General features: G+C 55.3%; 1 protein-coding gene across 7 annotated transcripts in view; it reads left to right on the top strand.

The window, feature by feature from the left end:
* The first annotated feature begins 6,755 nt into the window (after window positions 1–6,755).
* GRM7 (glutamate metabotropic receptor 7) overlaps window positions 6,756–24,719 on the top strand; it is a 191,813-nt gene continuing 173,849 nt past the window's right edge. For all 7 annotated transcript variants that reach the window (XM_039734250.1, XM_039734251.1, XM_039734249.1 and 4 more), the window contains exon 1: window positions 6,756–7,325. In XM_039734250.1, the coding sequence (XP_039590184.1) occupies window positions 6,816–7,325 (510 nt within the window). In that variant the 5' untranslated portion in view covers window positions 6,756–6,815. The remainder of the gene's footprint in view (window positions 7,326–24,719) is intronic.

A 24,719-nucleotide genomic window follows, 5' to 3' on the forward strand; every position in this document is an offset into this window, starting at 1 on the left:
GGGGCTGACAGGGGATGTGTTTGCTGCCTAAATCACGAGCTGGAGTTGTCTGTAACTCTGTTAACAAAACCTAGGAAGTTCCCAGGATTATTTTATTTTCTCTGCTAAAAGCGACCTCTCTTCAGTTCAACAACAATCATGAAATTCCCAAAGGGACACGTTGGAAAGTCAGGAAGGTGTGAGTGTGAAATCGTGTGGTTGTGGAAGGTGTCCCTGCCACGGCACAGACGTCACTGTTAAAGGTATTTTTCAGAAATATATAAAGCATTTCTGCTGGTGTTCTTTGGGGGAAAAAAAATCTATCAAGTATTTTTAAAGTGTTTTGCTTAAAATTTGGCAAAGCTGTAAAGGACAGAAAAGGGGTGCTGATGGCAGGGAGGGAAAAGGCTCTCAAGAGCATCCTGAGTGATTCCATCAGCTTTAATGCCACTTTGTCCCTTGGAAAAGTCCAGGCAGCACAGCCAGAAGGGGAGGAGGAGACCTGCCTGAGCTGGCTGGGTCCTTTATTGTCTGACATTACAACACTATTATTATTTGGAGAAAGCTGTCTTATTTAATTATCCTGAATGTGCAATTCCATCATTTCTAATTCAGCAGTGGGGGAAGATGTTCCAAGCATTAAGGGAATCAAAATTTTCTTAGTAAATAAGTAACTGAGAGAATAATAAGTGTTTGGAAAGAAGTTATTGTTCCCTGTGAGTGGCAGCCAGTTTAATGATTTGGCTGAAGTGCCCATCTAATAGAGCTGCCTGCTTGAAAGATTTGTGATCTCCAAGGAACCCTTGCAAGGTGTCTCCTGTGCAATTGATTGATCCATTCCTCTGGGAGGCTGGCATGGCTTCCAGAGCCCGGGCAGGGCTGGGTGGGGCTGGATGGGGCTGCAGGGATGGATGGGGCTGCAGGGCTGGATGGGGCTGGATGGGGCTGGATGTGGCTGCAGGGCTGGATGGGGCTGCAGGGATGGATGGGGCTGCAGGGATGGATGGGGCTGGATGGGGCTGCAGGGCTGGATGGGGCTGGATGGGTCTGCGGGGCTGGATGGGGCTGCAGGGCTGGATGGGGCTGCAGGTGGATGGGGCTGGATGGGGCTGGGAGCTTCCCCTGGGCTCTGGGAATCATCACCAGCCTCCCATCCCCGAGGCACAGTGACCTGAGCTCCTGTTCTGAAAGGGAATTGCTGTGAGAGCACCCAGAGCTCTTGGGAAGAGCAGGGCCTTCCTCCCCTGCCCTCTGCTCCTCCCCTGGGCTGGGAATGGTGGCACCTGATCCCTGCTCCTGACTCTAACCACAGAGTCACAAAGTCTCTGAGATCCACCTTCAGATGCTCCATCCAGGGGGGAGCCTGGCCCTGCCAGGTGCAGACTGGATGTCACCAGCAGTGGCAGCAGCCAGGGCACAGGAGGCAGCCTGCAGATGGAAATAACTCTGTGTGTGATGCTGAGGCCTCTGGGAGCAGCGAGGGAAGGGAAATGGTTCTCCCCACGGCATGGCTGAGCTTGGCTCTCAGAGCTGCTTTGCTTTCCACAGGGTCACAGCAGCGCTGCAAGAGAGAATTAGGCCCAGATACTTCATTTAGCACAACGTGTTCGTGGCGGTTCTTTCTTGGAAACAATCCATAATGTCTTGTAGATTTAATAACTTCATATATTTTATAAATTACAATCTATTTATAATTTTAATATATTTTAATATTTTATAATTCAATAAGCTACAATTGTAAAAGTAATGTTTCCCTTACATAAATAAGGATCTAGCAAGGTATCTAAGCGACCATATCCTTGAGGAGAATTTGCTGTCCCCTGTCCTCCCTGGAAACCAGAGCCTCACTGACACCTTCTCTTTGTAAACAGCAGCAACAAAGCCCTGAGTTAAGGATCTGAGCTTTTCACTGGCCTCTGCTCCAAAAATCCATTATTTTCTGAACAGCAGATAAGCAGGAGCTCTGGCTGCTTTCCCGAGCCTGACTTCACCAACAAATTAATTGCTTGTACCACGTCCATTACAGTTGTCCAAGCTGACCTCTGCCTGCATGGCAGCCTCTGCCACATCCCCAATATTTGAAGGATTGTTTTATTCCTCCTTCCTGCTGCTCCATCACTCCTTGGGCTGCTTCCACTGGCTGGGATTTTGTGTCTGCTCTGCCAGCTGCCCAGATAAAGGCAATGTTTAATTGCACAGCAGCTCTGACAGCAGATCCTCCTGTGATGGGGATCACACCACACCCTGAAGGGTGCCAGCGATGAGCCCCTTCCCTCCTGGCAAAGTCTTTGCTTATCCAGTAGGAATTTGGCTGAGTCTTATTTGCCAGGCAAGTTAAGAAATGGTTTTGAATATTCTCTTGGATGTGTTTAACCAGTGTTTACTTGTAAACAAATTCTCTTGCCAAAAAGATCAGGTTTGGGTTGGGTTTGTGTGTTGGGTTTGGTTTATCTTTCTGGGGAATTTTTGGTTTGTTCTGTGGTTTTGGTGAAGCAAATCTCCCCAGGGGGAGATGGAGCATCCCCAGCCCTGCAAAGCCCCAGGCAATGGGAGGGAGGGGAGACACAGGTGGGATTTTGGTTCTGGGTGCCTGGGCCTACCTGGAGGGGTCCCAGGGCATCAGAGCCCAGTGCTGAGCTCCCTGGCCTGTCAATGTCTGGGGGGAAAAGCACAATTGCTTCACTCTTGCCCCAGGGGTCTCAGGGACAGAGCTGCCAAGGCTGAAGGTGCAGAAGGTGTTCAGGGTCTGGGAGCTCAGGGTTGTGCTGGGAGCTGGGCTGGGCACACCAGTGGGTCACAGTGAAGTGAAACAGACTCACCTTGCAATGGTTTCCCCCGTTTCCATTTGCTCCTGTCAGTGTCCCATTAAAGTGCTGCTTTCCTGCACCACCATCCCCTCCTGAGCCCTGCAGGATTCCCTGCAGCTTTCCTGGGATTGAGCCTAGGGGAAACACTCATGGCTCTGAGGGGGGAATGCCATGACTCTGTTCTCCCCAGGAACTGCTGGTTGAGTGCTGAGGGTGGCTCTGAGTGTGGCTCTGAGTGCTGGATGCTGAGTGTGGAATGCTCTGTGAGGCTCTGAGTGTGGAATGCTCTGAGTGTTGGATGCTGAGTGCTGGATGCTGAGTGAGGCTCTGAGTGCTGGATGCTCTGAGTGCTGAATGCTGAGTGTGGAATGCTCTGAGTGCTGGATGCTGAGTGAGGCTCTGAGTGTGGAATGCTCTGAGTGTTGGATGCTGAGTGCTGGATGCTGAGTGCTGCATGCTGAGCAAGGCTCTCAAGGTGGGCTGGCAGGGAGGGGAGGGATCCAGCTGGGATTTAGCTACAGTGGGACAGGGGATGTTGCTCAGCACAGCTGTGACACACTCTCTGCTGGGTTTAGTCAGTGCTGCCTCACCCCAGGTGTTCAGCAACCCAAGGAGATCACAGGATGACAGAATCTTTTGGTTGGAAAAGGCTTTCACATCACCAAGGCTGACATTTCTCCCAAGGAAACCCAGCAGTGAGGGATGCACAGGCTGCCATTACATTCAGTTTCCTGTGAGGGCCAGACGGGGTGCAGGTAGCTCCGAGCAGAGGGGAGGGGGCTCGGGTACAACGAGAAGGAGAGTAATGCCAATTTGAAGAGTTCAACTTCAAAGGCAGGAGGCTGAAAACTGGTAAACAGGGTTTTCAGGAGATGTCCACTGGTCCTTGTTAGCACAGCAGCCAAGCACTTGGAAAAAGTGGGAGAGGGACTGGGCACTTCCATGGATATCAGGAGTATCCACAGCAGTGATTACTGTATCCATTTTTGTAATGTAATGAGAATATCTTTGATGCTTCAGCGTTTAAACCAATAAAATCAGGAAGAGAATAAAGACTGTAAAACCCTGTCCTTTTCTTCTGGTGCATCTGCTGCTCATCCAAGGTGGGACTTCCATGGATATCAGGAGTATCCACAGCAGTGATTACTGTATCCATTTTTGTAATGTAATTAGAATAATCTTTGATTCTTCAGGGCTTAAACGAATAAAATCAGGAAGAGAATAAAGGTAGCTGCATAGTGTAAAACCCTGTCCTTTTCTTCTGGTACATCTGCTGCTCATCCAAGGTGGACTGGACCCTGGGGCCGCTGGATCAGCTGTGGCAGCCCCCGGCTCCTCAGGGAACCTGCAGGGGAATCTGGACACTCATGCTTTAGCTACACCAGGGTGTGAGAAGAGGAGGATGAAGTGGACAGGAGATGGGTTTTCTGTCATTTTGAGAGGACAGAAGTTTATGTGATTAGATGTGAATAACTGCAGGTTTGCCCAAAGGGAATAAAACCGCAAACCAGGAAAGTTCCAAATTCATGAGGTGACTTCCAGCAAAACAATGGGATTTGTTAGAAGAAGTGATTTATCTCCACATCCTTCCTGAACTGGAGCACTTGAAGCAAACTTGAGGCTCCAATCACAAGAGTCAGAGTCAATAATAATAATAAAATAAAATAATAATAATAATAATCATCATCATCATCATCATCATCATCATCATCATCAAGGTTCTGACTGAGGAGCTTTAAGTGGGCAAGAGGTAAATCAGCACAAAAGAGCTCTCCCTGCGTGGAGATGGAACCGGGGATGGAGCTGGTGGTACAAGGGGGATCTGGGAAGGAAATCCCGCTGTGCAGGGTGAGGTGATGTGAGGAGTCGGGATGTGTGTGCAGGGCATGGGGATGGGGGCTGGTTCAGCTCCACCCCATGGCACACCCCACTGGGAAGGGGCGGGAGTCTGGCAGCACAATGGGAAATCCCTGAGGAACCGGGTGCTCCTTCAGGTCCCTTCCCACCCCACCCATTCCGGGGCTGGCAGTGTAGGAGTCACTTTCCTAAGATGTGGGGGTGATCTGGGGGAGGTGAGGCCCTGGCACAGGGTGCCCAGAGCAGCTGTGGCTGCCCCTGGATCCCTGGCAGTGCCAAGGCCAGGCTGGACACTGGGGCTGGAGCACCTGGGACAGTGGGAGGTGTCCCTGCCATGGCAGGGTGGGATGAGACGATCATTAAGGACCCTCCAATGCAAACCACTCTGTGATCCTGGGCAGGTTCCTACACACGGGTTCAGCTGGTCCAGAGTGTGTTGGAGGCCAGGTGATGAACAGCAGCTACACCTGGTCTGGTGTTTATGAAGGAAGAATTAAAGGTTGTCTCCAAAAAATGTGTTTGGTGTGGTGGGAACATCTGAGAGATGCATTCTGCATTAGCTGGAATTGGGAATGTGCCAGGGCATGGATTTGCAGGTCAGGAGGGAATGGCAACAGGTGCTGTCCCTTTGGGTGTCAGAGTTTTGGAGTGAAGGGAACAAAACCGGCATGTTCCAGCATCCTCGAGATCTGGGTGTGCAGAAGAAAAATGGGTCTGGAGATCTTAAAATAGAACGAGCTCAGCTGCATTACTTCGGGTTTGGGAGTACGGGGTTACATCCAAACTCCTCCTCCTCCTCCTCCTCGCCGCTCCACCTCGGCGGGCGGAGGATCTCGTTCCCATGGCACAATCCGGGTGGATGCTTCGATGCCCTGGGCTGGCCGGCTGCTCCCGCTGTCCCCGGCTGTCCCCGGCGGCACTGCCGGGCCCCGCGAGCGGGAGAGCCGGGCGGAGGCGGAGGATGCTGCTGCTGCTGCTGCTGCTCCGGCGGGGCTGAGCGAGCATCCCCCGCGCAGCGCCTTCGGCGGGCGCTCCCGAGCCGCCTCCCGAGCCCGGCTCCGGCTGCGGGGAGCGGGAGCGGAGAGAGGGGAGCGGGGAAAGGGGAGCGGGAGCGGGGAGAGGGGAGCGGGAGTGGGAACGGGGAGCGAGAGCGAGAGCGGGGCCGCCGCGGTCCCCCCGCTTCCCCCGTCCGCAGCGCCGCGGGTCCGGCTATCCCCAAACCGCCATCCCCGGCACGCCAAGCTCCATGGCCGTGCCCGGCTCCATGCCGTGCCCACGCTGTGTCCGTGCCCAGCTCCATGCCCGTTCCCGGCTCCATGCCCGTGCTCAGCTCCATGCCGTGCCCACGTTATGCCCGTGCCCACGCTGTGCCCGTGCCCAGCTCCATGCCGTGCCCGGCTCATGCCCGTGCCCGTGCCCAGCCCCATGTCCCGCCCAGCCCTACGCCGTGCCCAGCCCCATTCCCGTGCCCAGCCCCATTCCCGTGCCCAGCCCCATTCCTGTGCCCAGCCCCACGCCGTGCCCGGCCCATGCCCGGCCCCATTCAGATGACCAGCCCCACTCCGTGCCCAGCCCCATGCCATGCCCAGCCCAGCCCCATGCCATGCCCGGCCCATGCCCATCGCCGTGCCCGGCCCATGCCCGGCCCCATTCAGGTGCCCAGCCCCATGCCATGCCCATCGCCGTGCCCAGCCCATGCCCAGGCCGTGCCCGGCCGGTGCCCGCGGGGCGGAGCGGAGCGGAGCGCGGCCCATGCCATGCCCAGCCCAGCCCCATGCCATGCCTGGCCCATGCCCATTGCCGTGCTCAGCCCATGCCCGGCCCCATTCGGGTGCCCAGCCCCATGCCATGCCCAGCCCAGCCCCATGCCATGCCCATTGCCGTGCCCGGCCCATGCCCAGCCCCATTCAGGTGACCAGCCCCATGCCATGCCCATCGCCGTGCCCGGCCCATGCCCAGCCCCATTCGGGAGCCCAGCCCCATGCCATGCCCATCGCCGTGCCCAGCCCATGCCCAGGCCGTGCCCGGCCGGTGCCCGCGGGGCGGAGCGGAGCGGAGCGCGGCGCAGGGCTGCGGGCGGAGCGGCGGGCGGAGCGGGGGCCGGGCCGAGCCCGCAGCCCTCCGCGGCCACCCCATCCCGGCCGGCCCCGGGGGGCGCGGGGCAGCAGCACCATGGGCCGGCCGGGCCGGCTGCTGCGGCTGCTGGCGCTGCTCGAGCTGCCCTGCTGCCTGCTGGAGCTGCTGCTCGGCGAGGCGGCCCGCGGGCAGGAGATGTACGCGCCCCACTCCATCCGCCTGGAGGGGGACATCACCCTGGGCGGCCTCTTCCCCGTGCACGCCAAGGGCCCCCCGGGCTCCCCCTGCGGGGACATCAAGAAGGAGAACGGCATCCACAGGCTGGAGGCGATGCTCTACGCCCTGGACCAGATCAACAGCGACCCGGAGCTGCTGCCCAACGTGACGCTGGGCGCCCGCATCCTGGACACCTGCTCCCGGGACACCTACGCGCTGGAGCAGTCCCTCACCTTCGTGCAGGCGCTCATCCAGAAGGACACCTCCGACGTGAGGTGCACCAACGGCGAGCCGCCCGTCTTCGTCAAGCCGGAGAAAGTAGTTGGAGTGATCGGGGCATCGGGAAGTTCCGTGTCCATTATGGTGGCCAACATCCTCCGGCTGTTCCAGGTAGGGCCGTGCCGCGGGGCTGCGCCGCTCCCGGCTCCCCCTGTGCCTCTCCAGGTGCTCCATCCGCCTCCCTCCGGAGCAGCTGCTTCCCCTCCCCGCCGCCCTCTCCCTTCTCCACGGTGCGTGGCGCTTTCTGGATTTATCGCCCCATTTGCACGAAGCAATGCCTGAGGGAGAGGAGGAGAAAAAAAAAAAAAAAAAAAAAAAAAGGAAGAGAAGAGCAGAGGCGCTGGCTGCGCTGGGTTTGCGTTACAGAGAGCCGTGCCTCGGCGGGGATGGATGCGGGCACACGGCATCCCGGCGGGCACACGGCATCCCGGCGGGCACGGCCGGCACCGCTCCGCGCACGGAATCCCGGAGCTGCGGCCGCCCCGGCCCGGGGGTCGCGGGGGGTCGGGACGGGGCCGGGAGAGGGGCAGGAGGGGCTTTGTCCGGCTGAGCCGGGGCTGTGCGGGCAGCCCCAGCACGCAGCGCCTGCCGCTCGGGTCCGGCTCCCTCCCGAGCGCGGAGCGGGGGCAGCGGGGGCGGCTCAGCCCGGGAGAGCCGCCCCGGGCTCCGGGGGAGCGAGGGATGAGCGGAGCCGGCGGATTAGAGCCGTGTGTGAGTGTGTGTGTGTGAGTGTGTGCGGGGGAGATGCGCTGCAGCGCTGCCCGTTCTCCCCCTCCTCGCCTCTCCCCCGTTCTCGCTGCCATCGCGCCCGTCTCGCCCCCGGCGCCGCGCCTCGGTGGGAGTCGGGCCGCGGGGACTTGGCACCCCCTCATCCTCCTGCCCCAGGGCCGTGAGACGCCGTCTGTCCGGCTCTGGCCAGGGCTGGATCCCCCGGGATGGGGGGGTGTCCCCCCGCGATGAGGGGGTGTCCCCCCGAGGCTGGACTGTCCCCCCCGGGAGGAGGGGGTGTCCCCCCGGGATGAGGGGATATCCCCCCCGGAATGAGGGGATATCCCCCCCGGGATGAGGGGATGTCCCCCCGGGGCCGGGGTGTCCCCCCGGGATGAGGGGGTGTCCCCTGGATGAGGGGCTGTCCCCTCGAGGCTGGGATGTCCCCCCGGGGCCGGGGTGTCCCCCCGAGGCTGGACTGTCCCCCCGGGATGAGGGGGTGTCCCCCCGGGGCCGGGGTGTCCCCCCGAGGCTGAGGTGTCCCCCCGGGATGAGGGGGTGTCCCTCCGGGGCCGGGGTGTCCCCCCGAGGCGCCGCTGCAGCCGCCGGGCCCCGCAGCGAGCGCCGGCTGCTCCTCGGCAGCGATCGCGGGTGCGGTGACAGTGACAGAAGCGCCACCAGATGCATCGTGAGCAGCGGAGTTCTTCGCTCCCTGTCCTACGCCTTCGCATGCGGAAGGTGGTGGAGGGATTTTTTTTTATTGTCCCCCCGGGATGAGGGGGTGTCCCCCCGAGGCTGGGATGTCCCCCCGGGGCCGGGATGTCCCCCCGAGGCGCCGCTGCAGCCGCCGGGCCCCGCAGCGAGCGCCGGCTGCTCCTCGGCAGCGATCGCGGGTGCGGTGACAGTGACAGAAGCGCCACCAGATGCATCGTGAGCAGCGGAGTTCTTCGCTCCCTGTCCTACGCCTTCGCATGCGGAAGGTGGTGGAGGGATTTTTTTTTATTTTATTTTTGTGCAGCGGGCGGAGAGATCCCCCGCTTTTCCCAGCTGGGAACTCGCGAGGCTCGCCCGGCAGATCCGTGCTGGGTGCCGCCGAGCCCCATGGCCATCTGCCACCTCCGGCCGCTGCCGCCCTCGCTGCGCTGCCCCGCGCCGTGCCCGGCCGGGCAGTGCCCTGCCCACCCCTGGCACAGCGGCGAGCCGCTGCTTTGCTTTGCTTTGCCTCGCTCGCCTCTCCTGGCAGACCGCGGCTCACGGCTGCCCGGTGTGCCCGCTCTGTGCCCTGCCGTGCCCCGCGCACCCGGCTCTCCCGAGCCCCGCAGAGCCCAGCTGAGGCTGGGCGAGTTCGGGCTCGCAGGCTGCCAGCAGGGTGAGGGGACAGCGCTTCCACTCCAGTGCCCGCCCCATGGCTACTGCCGGGCACTGCCCCCAGATCCGGGTCAGAAGGGAAACTGAGGCACCGGGAGCCTCAGGGTGATGCCACAATACCCGCAGAGCCTCTGGTTGTGGAGCTTGCAGAAAATAAGATATTTGGACAGTTTCTCCACGTAGAGATATTTATATAAACAAAATACTTTAATGTATTGTGACTAAGCATCTGTTCAAAGTTGCAATTTAACCAAATCATCCAGAAAGCAGGAACTGGCCCATGCTGGGGGATTTTACTGAATATCTATTTTACAGCTTGGATGAGCCGCCTTGAAGCTGATCTTTCATGCTGTAAAACGGTTCCCTGTTGTCCTCTCCTTCTTCAAAACACAATTTAGAACATGCTCAGCCAAAGAGAAATAGAAAATAACTATTTTAGGAGGAGAAGTGGACCTGTTCAACAGCTAAGTGTCATTGTGTGTGGGTGGGTGGAAGAGAAGCTCTAAGTTAGTGGAAAGAAGAAAACCAAGTACCAATCACAAAAAATCTTGTTAACCTCAGAACTCTCTGAATTCCTGAGTGTGGCAGCCAGCTTCTTTCTCGGGGGTCGCTGTGGGTTTTGCTGCCTGGGGCAGTGGGTGAGGGGAGGGTGGATGGCTCTTGAACGCTTACCTGCATGCCCAAACTGGCTTTTCCCTCACATCTGGGAGGGAAAAGCTCTGTGGAGGCCCCTGCAAAGAAATCTTAATGGGGTTTCTGCTTCTTCTCTGGCAATATCTCAGAAGATAAGCATTTCTGCTGTGCCTTAGTGCAGGGAGCAAATGGGTGTAAATCTATATATACAGATATACATAACCCATCCAGAGCACAGCAGGGCTTCCTCAGGCTGCCTCCCCAGGAGGGGCCGGCCCCACGCAGGCTGCTCATCTTCCTCTCTGCATGGGAGGCTGTGTTATCTGTGCCTGCTCTCCATCCCAGCGCAGCACAGGGGCTGGGGGCATCCTCAGCTGGAGGCAGCACAGCAGGGACAGCCAGTGCCGGGCTCCTCGGGCTGCAGTTCATCCTGCAATGGCTGCTGCAAGCTTTGTGGGGCTTTTCTGGGGTGAAGAGTGATGGGGAGATCTGCGTGACTCTTGGGGGTGTGCTGTGTGATCAGAGTCCCTCTGTTCCTGTGCCCTCACTCCCCCCTGAGCTGCTCCTTGGATAAAAGAGCCTGGGAGCAGCCGGGGTGGGAGGGTTCCTGCAGGAGCCAGGGGCAGGTCCTGCTGGGGGCCAGGGCAGCTGAAGGCTGGCTGCTGAGGGAGCCAGGCTGAGCCCTGGGGCTGGTCACTGCTCCTGGCCCCACAGGACCTGTGGGTGGGCACAGGAACTGCCAGTGGGGCAGGGTGCCTCATCAGGCCCCTCCAGGAGGAATGCACAATGAGTGAGGAGGGCTGCAAGGGCCCTGTGAGGCAAGCTCAGGGTCTGAGGGAGGGGAGGCTGCATCCCTGGGCTCAGTCTGCCCCTGCCAGGGGCTCGGTGGGACCTGCTGGAGGTGCTTGGGTTGAAATGATGGCTGAGGAGCACCAGCAGGGGCTGGGCAGAGCAGGGAGAGCCCACCCGGGGCAGGGCTGGGTGGCTGAGTGCAGGGGAGCTCCTCCAGCTTGGCCACGGCTTCCCCAGGAAGGGCTTGAGGTGCCTCGGGCTGGGTTCTGTGTGTTCTTTACCTCCAGCCATCCCTCAGCAGTGCCCGGGCAGGAGTGGCAGTGCCCCAGCCCTGTGAGGGCATCCCCTGGGCTGTGTGCCACCCAGCCAGGGAAGGGCTGCCCGGGCAGGGGCTGGGCAGCAGGGCAGCTGTGCCCAGCTCCAGAGGGACCAGCCCGGGCTGCACCAACACCCAGGAGTGTCAGAGGCAGGGACTCCCTTCCAGCACCAGAAAACAGCAGCCCGGTCATAAATTAAATATCTCTCCTAAAAATAACACCAAAATAATTTGGAAAGCTGCTTCCAAATGCGCTGGGGAGTTCAGGCAAGATGATTTTAGGCTGCTGGTTTTGCTTGGGAGAAAATGCTGTTCCTTTGCAGGGTTGTAGCTTTCCCTACAAATGGAGCTCCATGATAAATCCATGCCAGGGTGCTTCATATTTTCTGGGAGTAGAACCGTGCAACATGGGGAATATCAGCACCCTGATTTCTCTTTTACTGCTGGAAAGCTTATTTTTGTGCTCCCTACAGACTTCTCATGACAGGCTTTCATAATGAACAAATTACTGTTCAGCCTTGTGTCCTCGGTGGATGCAATTTGAAAGAGTCAATCAAGAATAATTTTGTTCTTGTCTAAATCCCTGTGGGATTTGATCAGGGGTGGCTCTGGTGGCCCAGAGGGGGCTGTGCCTGAGCCCCTCCAGGGAACTTTGCAGCAAAGGGGGCTAAGGCAGTGCAGGGAGATGGGGAGTGCAAATTGGAACATCCCTGATCTCCCTGGGGGTGTTGGCTGCCTTTCCTTCCTGCCGAAGGAGGGAGATGACAGTTGCAGTCCTGCCTTCTGCTCCAGACACAGTAATCACAAAAATGAGATTATTTGGAAAGGAAGGGAGCTTAAAAGTGCAGCTCTGAGTTGGATGCTGCTCTTTTCTTGCAAAATGCACACGCTGTTGCCAGGCTCTCTGGGGGAGGCTGTCGGGCTGGGATTGCTGGGATTGGGGATGGGATGGGATTGGGCTGGGATTGGGATGGGATGGGATTGGGATGGGATGGGATTGGGATGGGATTGGGATTGGGATTGGGATTGGGATGGGCTGGGATTGGGATGGGATGGGGTTCAGGGGAGCTCTGGAGCCTGCTCCTGCTGGGAATGCCCCTGGGGCACAGGGAGGAAGGGCAGGGCAATGTGAGAATGTACAGAGCCATGTGTGACCCCACGGTTCCATCAGATCCTTGGAAGTGTTTGCTTTCTGAGGAGTTCCACTGACCTGATCCATTTCTAGGATCTCTTTGTAATTCCCAGGAAAATGTCTGCAGACTGGTTGTTCCTCCCTCCCTCCCTCCCTCAGTTCAAGTCTCTTGCAGCAATGTGGGGTTTGGGCCCCTTCCATGGGATGTAATTTCCATTCCCAATCCATGTTTGAGCCCCTCCTGCTGGCCTTGCCCTGGTGAGAGCTGGGGAGCTTTAACTGCTGGGATGTACCTGGGCTCTCCCTGGGCTGGGAAGAGAACTCCCACCTTTCAGCAGTGTTCTTCTTGGATGCTGATTTATTGTGAATTCCTGCCCTGATTGTTGCGTTTTCCTCTCCTCACTTCAAACAGGACAATACTTTTTAGGCAATGGAGTAATGATTCATTTTAGAGACGATATTTCAGGAAACTCCACATTTTTCAGTTTCTCACATAGAGAATGCAACAAAAAGCTGAAAATAGGAAACGGCAACCTTTAATTCTTTGCCTCCTCTCAATAAAAGGGGTTTTTGTGTTCTTTACTGAGCTTTCATTTCAGCAGCCCCTCAGTATTTGTCCTTGTTGGAAGTGAGGCCTGATGTGTGTCAGCACCCTGGGCCATGCAGGGCTGTGCCTCAGCTGTGGGGCTGCTCCAGAGATGTGGAATCTGATTTTTCCTGTGTAAATAAAAGGCAGGAAAAGCCTCACTTCAGGAATTCCACGTGGGGAGTCACTAATGAGAGGTTGGAGGTGCTGTGAAGGTATTTTTCTGGAACTGTGTTTTTGAGGCAAAATTCATTTTCTCGACAAGGCAGAATTCAATTTGAGCAATAATCTTGGCTCTTAATCTGTTTTCAAGTGTCTCTCTTGAGGCAGAAGGGACTGCAAAGGGTCATTTGGAAGGAGAGTGGCTCTGCCAGGAGAGGGATGCTCACCCACGGAGAGGGACAGGGAGGGACGCTGGGCAGAGGGTTTGGGCACAATTGGGACTGGCACAGGGGTGCAGGAACAGGGAGAGATTTCCAGCACATTCACTTGTGCAATTCCCCATTTACTCTTTGAAACAAAGTAAGGTGACCTCTCTGGAATGACAAATGGAGGGATCATTTCAAGGCATTAATTTTGATATAAGAATTATTGATCTGCTTTGGAATCTCATAACAGTAATACTACAAAACTACATGTACTCTGTTCCATATTTTATTCTATTAAATGAGTTTTGCTTGGAGGCATTGAAACCATCCAGCACAATACTCTGCCTCATAAGATCAGATGTTGTTATTTCTATTTATAGTTGTCTCCAAATTAATCTCAATGAGTGACAATGCTGAGTGTCCCACACTGTGCTGGACTGTGATGAGTTTTGTCATGGTGCTGGCAGACCCGGAGCATGCAGTGCAGGCTGTTTGCAGAGCATGGGGTGCAGTGCAGCCGGGCACTGGAGTGGTGAGAGGCACCCAGGCACAGAGAGATCTGAGGCAGAGCAAGGATTTGCAGAGCTTTGCTCCTTGCTGATGATTCACGAGCTGCCCCCAAGCCCCAGGCTGTTGTTCTGAGCCATCACCACTGCCATGGCAAGGCAGGGGGGTGGCCCTGTCCCCCCCGAGCCACAGCTCCTCCTGGCAGTCCCCTTGTGCTGCCCAGCCCCCAGAGCCTGCAGGGCTCTCCCCAGGAGCAGAGACTGACAGCTCTGGGTGGCAGGGGGGGCTGGCAGGAGCTCCTGGTGTCCCCAGGGCCACCGTGGGCTGTGTGTGCCCTGTTCCTTTAGGGGGTTCAGGGTGGGAGCAGTGGGGGTGTCCCCTCCATGGGCTGTGTGTGCCCTGTTTTGGCAGCTCAGGGGATGCAGGGTGGAGCAGTGGGTGCTCAGGGATGCAGAATGGGTGCAGTGTGTGCTCAGGGTGTCCCCCTCCATGGGCTGTGTGTGCCCCATCCTTTGGCAGCTCAGGGGGTGCAGGGGGGCTGCTCAGGGCTGTCCCCCTCCATGGGCTGTGTGTGCCCCATCCTTTGGCAGCTCAGGGGATGCAGGGGGGCTGCTCGGGGCTGTCCCCCTCCATGGGCTGTGTTTTTGCAAAGCCTTTCACAGCACAGCCGGTGTCAGGTGCCGGATGGGGCACCCCGGGCACACTGAGCTTCCCACAGGGATCCCACCCCTTCTGGGGGCACAAAGTGCCCCTGGCTGACAGAGGGCAGCCCCAGGGCCCTGTGGCTGAGGCTGTGGTGCTGAGGACACTTTTGCTGTGTCATTTGGGACCTGGAGAGCATTAGGATGCTGTGGGAGTGCTGGGCATTCTCTTATCCCTCAGCTGTCGGGTGATGCTGGCCGGTGCCTCCCTTCCCAGCCCTCATAAATGAGCTTGGCAAACGTTCCCAAAGGCCTGGACGTGCTCCTGGCTGGAGAGCACCTCTGGGCCCTGGGATCAGCGAGGCACTTGGGCTGCCTGAGTGACAGTGGCAAGAGGAGGAAGCCTGGAGCCCTCCCTTCCTAACACCCTGTGCTGCCTGGGGTGCTGCAGGTCCCGCGTTTGCACATGCAGGGCACATCCAACTGCTCTATTTCGGTCTGGGATCTTGGGAAAACGATGGGCTGAGCTGTGGGGGTGGAGGGCAGGGTTTGGAGCACTCACAGGGCACAAGATTCCATCCTGGTGATGGTTCTGCTGAATGCCTCCGAGCATGGCTGTGTATGTGGGAGTTTATATCTATAGATATATTTATACACAAAACTATTATTGCTGTGCATACTTACACTGTAAATGTGAGCTGCTGCTTTAAGGTCTTGCTCAGGGCTCGGGCTGGGAAGGAGAGAGCTGTGCTGGGCTGTGCTGGGTGAGCAGCTCTGGGTGAGCCTGGCACCTGCCTGCTTGGCTTTTTGATCCTGTCTGCCATGAAGGTGATGTTAGGGCCCAGAACAGTCAATCATGGGTGACAAACAGAGAAAATCTGTGGTTTGGGAATCCTGAGCCACCTCAGAGGCCTCAGCAGCACCAGCACAGGCTGTGTTTGGGCTTGGCTGCTCCATGTGGGGAGAGCAAAGGGAGGAGAGGCTGAAGGGAGCCAGGGAACAACGTGGGGAGGTTGTGCTGGCTCTGCAGGGTGAGGGTGCCCTGCAGGAACAGCACAGAGCCACAGCAGCACAGCCCCTGCAGCCACGGCCAGGGGGTGCCAGCAGGGCCAGGGGTGCCAGAGGCACAGGCAGGCACAGCCCAGGCAGCTGGCACACTGCCTTAGCCCAGGGCAGTGCCCTGCTGGGCTGCTGTGCCACTGCCAGCTCACAGACGGGAATCTGGAGCTGCTGGGGTGACACTGGAGCTGCTGGGGTGACCCTGGAGCTGTCCGAGTGTGACCCTGGAGCTGTCTGGGGGTGATCCTGGAGCTGTCTGGGGTGATCCTGGAGCTGTCTGGGGGTGACCCTGGAGCTGCCTGGGGTGATCCTGGAGCTGCCTGGGGTGATCCTGGAGCTGTCTGGGCTGATCCTGGCCATGCTGGGTGTGATTCTGGAGTGCCCTGCTGCCAGCTCTCCCTCAGATCCTGCTCTCACCTCTTGGAGCTGTTGCAGCTCCTCAGCCATGGTGAAGCAGCCGCTGGCACAGCCCAGGGCTGCAGCTGGAGCTGTCCTGAGCTCAGCTGCCCTGGGCTGGGTGACAAAGCTGCTCTCAGCTCCTCTCCCAGAGCTGTCCTGTTCCCGTGCCAGAGCCCAGCAGTGCTGGCTCTGCTGGGGAGCCCAGGGCTGCCACCTTCCCTTGGACAGTTTCAGGCATCCTTGCCCCTGGTGCCATCCCCTGGGGCTCCTCGGCACTGCCAGGGATCCAGGGGCAGCCCCAGCTGCTCTGGGCTCCTGTGCCAGGGCTGCCCACCCTCCAGGGAACAATTCCTGCCCGTTGGGGGGCCCCTGTGGAGCCAGGCTGGTCCTAGCAGGTGCCTGAGCTCTCCTGCAAACTTTTCTGAGGAACGTTCTACAGCCTTCAAGACAGACTGGCTATTTTTCCTCTTAATGCTCAGCTTTTATCCTCTTTGCTGGAAGTTGTCCTGGTTTGCTCTGGCTCTGCTTTCACAGCAGGCTTTGAGGCTGAGTGCAGGAGGGATGTTCCTGCAGCAGGGCTCGTGCTCTCCTTTGGGACTCAAAGACAGCTGAAAGCAGAGGTTTGGGGATGAGTGCTCTGTGGTGGGACTTGGGAGCTCCAGCTCTGCCTGAGCCAGGCCCGGGGTGTCAGCCACACTCCCAGAGCTCTGGGGACCAGAGCTGATTTTACATTGTCTCATCCCCGTGGTGCACTGCCAGTCTGGGCTGTTTGTGTTCAAAACCAATCCAACAGAAATCCCACAAGGGGTTTGCTTCCATGATAGCCTTTCTTTAAAGAACCGAAGATTTTCCAAATTAAGACAATAATAAAGTCCCAGTTCTCCCTACTCAGTATCTTTGATGACAAGGACAGAGGGATCTGTGTCCCTACGTTGTCTCAGGTGGAAATGCCCAGCTTTGGTTCTTTGCAAGTTTGTTTTCTCTCCTGCCATTTTAGGATTTGTGTACAGCAAAGCAAGCCCGTGTGCCACTAATTTCCCAATGAATTTCTTATTTCACAAATATTTTCATACTGGCAGTTATGCATGCAGCAGAATGGGCATTTGTGCCGTGCCATTAAGCTCAGCCCCACGGTGCCACGGGCATTTCTGCACCCAGAGCAGACAGAGTGCCAGGCTTGGGCAGCCCGGGGCACAGGAGGCTCTGTCCCTCCCCAGGGCTGTCCTCGGGAGCTCTGCCGAGGGGAGAGGCACAGCAGGAATTGTGCTGTGCAAATGCAGGCTTTGAGGCTCAGGAGTGCAGCAGGCTGTGTCTGCACTCACAGCCACCCCTGGGCTGACATCTCAGGGCAGCTCTGGGGGCTCTGGGACCCTCTGTGCAGCCCAGGGCACCCCCTGTTTATGGGACCATCAACATCACACCAGTCTACTTCCAAAAGAAGTCTATACATCATAAATTTATATCTATAAGTTATAATTTATATATGTATAAATGATAATATATGTATGTATAAGTTATAATATATATATGTAGAAGTTATAATATATGTATATGTAGAAGTTATAATTTAGAAAATTATAAATACATGTTGTGGTCCATCAGAGCTTTTGAAATACAGATTTATTTTCAGCTGTCTCAAGAGAAACAAAGATGAGTCAATGACAGAAGTCAACGTTTCATGGCCAGAGAAAGCTTGGCCTGACTGACTGCAGGTGTCAGAGCAGAGCCCTTGTCCCCACGGATGTCCTGGGGTCCTGGGACAGCATTTCTGGGTTAGAAACACCTCTGGCTACCCAGAATAAGGAATAATGCCACCCAGGTAATTCTGGCGGGGGGCTGGAACTGAACACTGGGGTTTAATGGCACAGACAGCATCTCCCCAGCAGACACAGCACTGGCTCTGGCTACCCAGAATAAGGAATAATGCCACCCAGGTAATTCTGGCGGGGGGCTGGAACTGAACACTGGGGTTTAATGGCACAGACACAGCACTGAGTGCCTGCACTTGTTTCCCATGTGGGTCCCACCAAACTGAGTCCTAACAGATACGATCAAGGCCAAATTCCATTTAATAAAAAATGGCAGGAATAACTACAAAAATAAAGACAAAGTGTCAGCTCAGATTTGGCAGGAAGTTGTTATTTTTGCAGGAATAAAATTCAGCACTAATAGAGATGGTTTAGTGATTTTTAAAGCAGGTAATTTTGTGGCAGGGCTTGAATGCACAGAAATTATATTGACAATAAAAATTAATTAAACGACTTTTTGTGGGTCTGTAGTTTTTCTATCTGACAGCAGTACAGAAAACCTCCGAGTAACTGGAAGATCCTTAAAGCCCCTTCCATCCCAACCCTTCCATGGGTGATGCTGCAAAGGAAATGATCTTTTGGAGATGTGACTGCTGTGGCTGCAGGGGAGGGTTTCCAAAGGAGGAAAAGATGTTTTGATTCCCCAGCAAACCTTGGACAACTGGAATGGACACCTGGAAGGGGCTGCCCAGGGAGGTTTGGAGAGCCCAGCCCTGCAGGTGTCACCTGGAGGTGGCACTCAGAGCCCTGGGCTGGCGATGAGGTGGGCACTGGGCACAGCTGGCACTGCCTGGGCAGGGAGGGCTGTGCCAGCCTCAGGACTCTGCACTGGAGCTCCTTGCCTGGTTCATCTCCTGCAGCACAACGTTGGTGTCCCTGCTGAAGGGATTTTGGCCTTCACAGGATTTTGGAAGCTGACACAAAAGGAGGAATTTTCCACCTGCCTGCAGTGCCCAGGGTGGCAGCCCTGAGGAGTGACAGCTCGTTTGCTCTTCTTTCCTAAACTGGACCTGTGGAAATGAGCAGTGGCCTGGGTTTTTCCAGCCCCTGGAGATCCCAGGGCAGCTGCACAAGAACACACCAGGATCCCCAGCACCTCGGTGGGAAACAGAAGCACAGCAGAGGCAATGGAGTCCCTGGAAAAGCCACTTTCCTTCTTCAGGAGTATTTCAGTCATGTGGTAAACTGCGAAGAGCATTAAATCCATGAAGAAATGAAATAAATCCCAAATACAATTTCTCCCACCTGTGAAAAATGTATTTTGCTGGGGAATCGAATTGTTGTTAAAAAATGCCTCCCACCCCTGTGCTTATTTTCCCAGGAAGAATCTCCTTGCATTTCAGAAGAGAATAAAATAACTGTGAGCACCATAGCAGTGAGGAATGGAGCTGAGAACTCGTCTGTAAAATGTCCTGCTCGAGCCCAGCCGAGCCTGTGCTGCTCCATCTGGCAGGGAAATGCTGGTGGTGCCTCCTCAGCTGTGCCCCCATGGCTCTGCTCTGGCAACGTGGGCATGGGAACAGCCTGGGGCTTCTGGGTGTGCCCAGGGCTGACCTGGCTCTGGGTTCATTCAGAACAGGAGTGCTCATGAGGTTCTGGGTGTGCCCAGGGCTGACCTGGCTCTGGGCTCAGGTACAGAACAGGAGGGCTCGTGAGGTTCTGGGTGTGCTCAGGGCTGACCTGGCTCTGGGTTCAGGTACAGAACAGAACAGGAGTGCTCGTGAGGTTCTGGGTGTGCCCAGGGCTGACCTGGCTCTGGGCTCAGGTACAGAACAGGAGTGCTCGTGAGGTTCTGGGTGTGCCCAGGGCTGACCTGGCTCTGGGTTCAGGTACAGAACAGAACAGGAGTGCTCATGAGGTTCTGGGTGTGCTCAGGGCTGACCTGGCTCTGGGTTCATTCAGAACAGGAGTGCGACCTGGGTTCTGGGTGTGCTCCTTGGGTCCAGGCCTCAGCCTGGCTCTGGGCTCAGGTACAGAACAGGAGTGCGCGTGAGGATCTGGGTGTGCCCAGGGCTCAGCCTGGCTCTGGGTTCATTCAGAACAGAACAGAAAAGTGCTCGTGAGGTTCTGGGTGTGCTCCTTGGGTCCAGGGCTCAGCCTGGCTCTGGGCTCATGGACAGGAGTGCTCGTGAGGTTCTGGGTGTGCTCCTTGGGTCCAGGGCTCAGCCTGGCTCTGGCTCTGCCCAGCACCATGTGCAGAACAGGAGTGGAGCTGTTCCTTGGGATCATGGAACCAGGAAGGCTGACAAAGACCTGCAGGGTGAAGTGCAGCCCTTGGGGTGGATGTGGGGCCGCTCTGGCCCAGCAAGGGCAGGCTGCAGCAGGAGCTGAGGGCTGCATCCCTCGGGAGGCTCGGGGCAGTCCGTTCAATCCAGCAGCTGCTCGGGCACAGTGGCTGCTCTGTGGCACTGCAGCAGTGATGGCACAGGCTTCAGGCCATGCTTTATTGGTGAACATTGCTCTGGTTTGCCTTTGCTGCTTGCTCTCAGTGAATGTTTTAGCAATGAACGTGTGTGCTGTGTGTGCTTTCCCTCTTCCCAGAGCAGCTGGGGCTGCCCTGGAGCCCTGGCAGTGCCCAAGGCCAGGCTGGCCGTGGGGCTGGGACAGTGGGAGGTGTCCCTGCCATGGCAGGGTGGCACTGGGTGGGCTCCAAGGTCCCTCCCCACCCAAGGCAGCCCATTGCAGGCTGCTGTGGCCCAGGAGCAGTGGGTGCCCTGCAGGGAGCCTGGCAGGGAGGTGTCCAGGTGCTGGCTGCATTCCCTGGCAGGCTGAGCACAGGGAAGGGCCACGCTCGGGGAAGTGACAGCCTGTCACTGCACTGAACAAAACACTCTCAGGAGCTGCGGCAATTTTAAAAATAGAAAGCAGGGAGCAAATGGGCTGGCAGGGAGAGGCAGCACTGGGAGAGGTGGAATTGGCCCTAATGGGCTCAGGCTGTGCGGGGATGGAGGGCTGGGAGCTGCAGGGGGAGCGCAGGGACTGCTCCCCCCGGCCCCTTTAGAAAGCTATTTTTGTTCTTAATTTGGACAGAGATCTTCCCCAGACTTGTCTGGGTGCAGGAGAGGCTGCTGGTGCTGGGCTGGGTGCTGCTTCTCCTGGGGGTGGTGGGGAACAAGGGCAGAGCCAGGGCTGCTCTGGGACCTGCTTCACATTGCAAAATCTAGGAAATCTGGCAGGTCTGGATTAGGCAGTGCCTGGTTTCAAAAAGCAGTGCACGACCTGACTCCTGCCTGCAGCAGGTGGGTGCTGGTGTAAGCCCAGGGAAGCAGAGATGTGATTTTTTAGCTGATTTTTATCCCACTCTGGTCCCGTGAGCTTCCCAAATGAGCCCCAGGGACCCTGCTGGTACCCAGGGATAGCTCAGGGACCTCCCAGTGCCCAGGGAGGTGTGGCAGATCCACAGCAGCAGGGTCTGCTGTGCCTGTGCTCAGCTGTGGGGGAGCTCAAACTTGGCAGGTTCACTGGCTGAACAGCAAAACAAGGTAAAAAAAATTTTTTTTTTTTTTTATTTTACTTTGCAGGTTATTTTTTCCCCCTCATCTTTCTCCCAGTGCTCATATAAATCAAGCAAAATGTGGTACAACTGGAATCTGTTTTCCTTAACAGTTGGCAAAGTGGTGTCTGTGCTATTGAACCTGAATCCTCTGGCAGATGCCAAACCCACAAAGCCCTTCCCGTTTTATTTTAAAGCCATGCTGCTCATCCTCATTTCAGGCGTCACAGATATAACAGATATATTTGGAAGACATTGTTTGGGGGTTTTTGATCTATGAAATACAGCCTGTCATAGCAATGGGTGTGTAACTCAGCAGAACCTGAGTGTGATCTATAAATCCTTCACAGTGAGGACTGCGCTAAGGGTTTGTCCTGGGAAAGGTGACCAGGAAGGGTCTGACCTCAACCAGGGCATCTCCCTGTCCATCTAGCAGTAAAAATACACAAATTCCTGCAGTGACTGAATAAAGAGCTGGTTCTGCCTGGAGGGATTTGTCAGCACAATGGCAGGGCCCTCACCTTGGGGTTTGGCTCTTCCAGGGACAGCCACAAACCTGCCTGGGATAACCAGCCCCCGAGTTTAAGCTAGAAGTTGTTTTTCAGTTTTCTTGCAGTGGAAAATTCTGAGACCTTTTTTCTACTTGCAACATTTGCTGACTTGTTTGCCTGTGCTATCTTTCTGCTTGGTAAAAACATCTTCTTGTTTGAGGTGGGTTTATCCTTTGCTCTAATTCATAAAAACCCCCTTCTAACTCACATACCCTTTGCCTCCTTGGTTATCCAGCAAGACTGGCTCAGCAATTCTTTTCTTCTATATCAAAACTTGCTTTCATTTCTATTCCCTCTTCAGATTCTACATTCAAAAATCGTTCTGCTAAGCATCCATATCTGTGAGACTTTCTTGTCCAACTTTCATCCTTCCCAAGAGGAAGTTCTGCTGGGCTTCTGGCAGTGCTGCTGAGGTGCCTCCTGCTGCCCTTCGGGCATGGCTGGGATGGACCCCAGAGCAGACAAATCCATCCTGCTGCTATTGGTTTGTCCTTCTGCTCGAATAGATTTGTCAGGTTAATGAGCTGGCTTCCCCCCCCGCTTTGCACTTTATCATTCTGTCTCTCCAAATGGGAGTTTGAATTCACACCTTGCTGACAGGAACATGATTCTGGGCCTTGGAGATCACAGCCTGGCTGCTGCCTGTGACCAGCAGCACCCCTGAGGTCCTGTGGGACAGCAGCCAAAAGCCACCAATGGAGAGAGGAGTGGCACCATGTGCTTGGTTCAAGATGTGATCACGCTCTTTGGACTTCATGAACTGGCATTTTTTGGGAAAAAGCCCCCTACCCTAATAGAAAAAATACTTTAAAATACAAATTTCTCAAAGCCTCGCAGACACAGACCTGCCTCAAACCCCAAAACACAAGCCCATGGTTGAACAGTTGTTTTAGTGAGAGTGGAGGCTCTCAGGTAACTCCTGGCTACAGGAGCTGGGATATTCAAAGTCACACAGTGGCTACAGCAGGACAGTGTGCTCTGAGCTGCTCAGGACATTTCCCGTGCCTTCCTCCAGTCCAGGAAGGAACCTAAGCTTGTGACCTGTATATTTTATAGGCAATTTTAAAATTTTAATTCATTCTGGCACTTTGAGAAGTGAAGGGAGACACATTAAAAGTAAAGAGATCTCCTGCTCTCTATGTAAAAATACTCATGGATACAAAAAGCTGCTGAATAAAACCTTGAGTAGTGAGAAGTGATACTGGTGTGCTGTGTGGAGTGTGGAAGGAAAACTGCCTGTGCTGGGCACCCGTGTCCCCTGGGGTGACACCCAAGCTGAGCCCAGCCTGGGAGCCCTTCCTACTTCTCCCACGTTAATGACTCTAATTGCCCTAATGAGACACTGCAGTTAAGTTGTCTCCTCTCTCCCACCCATGATTTTTTCTCTAGCTTTTCTCAAAGTTGATTTTTTTTCCCTCATGTGCTGTTCTCACGTGTGGTTCTGTACATTAACAATTGGGACATGACAATTCTTCTGTATCCTTTTTAAAATGTTCCCTGGGGAATTATGCTTCAACCAGGGAAATTGTATGTTTCATTATCAAAAAGGTTTCAGGCTTTATCAGAGTCTTTTTGTAATAGTTGTCATGGAGGTTTTTATTATTATTGTTAAATTGAATAATGGGGAGGAACCTGTTCTTAAGCCTTTGCACAAGAACTAAAATTTAAATCCAGATAAATCTGCTCTGTTTGTAAAAGTGACTTTTTAAGGTTAACTGCATTTAGTTGCAATCACTGGAAGTGCAGCTTTGTTACTTTATCTGAATTAGATAGCGAGGGGTTTTGCAGCTGTAATAAGGGAAGATTGAACTTGACTTTTAAATGCAGATGGAATGTCTGGGAGTTATTTTTCAGGGTCTGATTTCTTGGTAGTCACAAGAAACCCTCCACGAGGCCTCACAGTGCTGCTCCAGGAGCCCAGTGGGGCTGGAGCCGTTTGGAGGTGACAGGGAAAGAGATCTCAGAGCCATGGGATGGCTCGGGAGGGACCTCAGAGCCCACCCAGTGCCACCCTGGCATGGCAGGGACACCTCCCACCGCCCCAGCCCCAGTGCCCAGCCTGGCCTTGGCACTGCCAGGGGCAGCCCCAGCTGCTCTGGGCTGCTTCCAGCAGGGCTGGAGGTGATTTTGTTCCTGGTGAGCACCAAATGCTGCCATTTGGGTGGCACTGAGCCAGGCTGGGGACAGCCCTTTCCTGGGGGACAGGGTGCTGGTTGTTATTCTGCATTCAACCAGAGCCACCCAGAGCCATCAAAGATCCCTGGATCCAACAGCTCCCGGCTTCTGGGGCTGGGATGGAACCTGAATGAGCAATAAGGGATGAAAAACTTGGCTGTGAGCGAGCTCCTGCAGCTGGGAGTCACCGCAGCAAGGAGTGGAACCTCTTTGAAATGTGGGTCAGACCCAGCAAAGGGGCTTCAAACAGTTTTGTCTGAAGGAGAAGAAAAAAATAAAAAAGGAGAGGAGTAGTTGGAAAATGTCAATAAAGTAATAATTCATCTCAGCATATTCAGGCTGTCAGACTTCAGGGAGCTCCCAGTTCAGAGAAAGCATGAAATGCAAATACTTTATGTAATGTTGACTGTGACCATCGGCCTCATTATGCCTCTGAAATTCATCATTTTTGCCTTTGGATGCTGAAGTTTGTTGACAATCAGGAGGAAGAAGAGTCCCTCTGGATTGTTGTGGTGTGGTGCTGTGGGAACTTTCTCTCTAATTATGGCAGGAAGGCAAATTGCAGGAGGCTTTTTAAAATAACAAGTGAAGATAGTGACCTTTTTTACAAAGGCTTTGATGAAAGATGAGAAAAAATGGAATTCATTAGAATATTTCTAATTTCCTGACATTCAAATAGGAGAGACTTTCTCAGTGTGCATCTTCTCAAACATTTTTCGTTAAATGTCGTCGTTTAACAAAGGTCCCTGGACTCTCTGCATGCCAATGAACCCCACGATTGAATTTAGAAATATAAACTCTAGAGAAGGAAAGAATTTCTTTCTGTGTCTACAATGCTGTCCTACAATTCATTACTGTGGTGTAAATGCCTGAATGAGTTCAGTCCAAAGGTGCATAAATGCATTTCAATGAATTTAAAATTAGGACTATTTAAATAACCGTGCAAATCCCCTAAGAGCATTTGGGGCC

This window comes from Passer montanus, unplaced genomic scaffold (genome assembly GCF_014805655.1).
Source record: "Passer montanus isolate IOZ18808 unplaced genomic scaffold, ASM1480565v1 scaffold9, whole genome shotgun sequence".
Classification (NCBI taxonomy): Eukaryota; Metazoa; Chordata; class Aves; order Passeriformes; family Passeridae; genus Passer; species Passer montanus.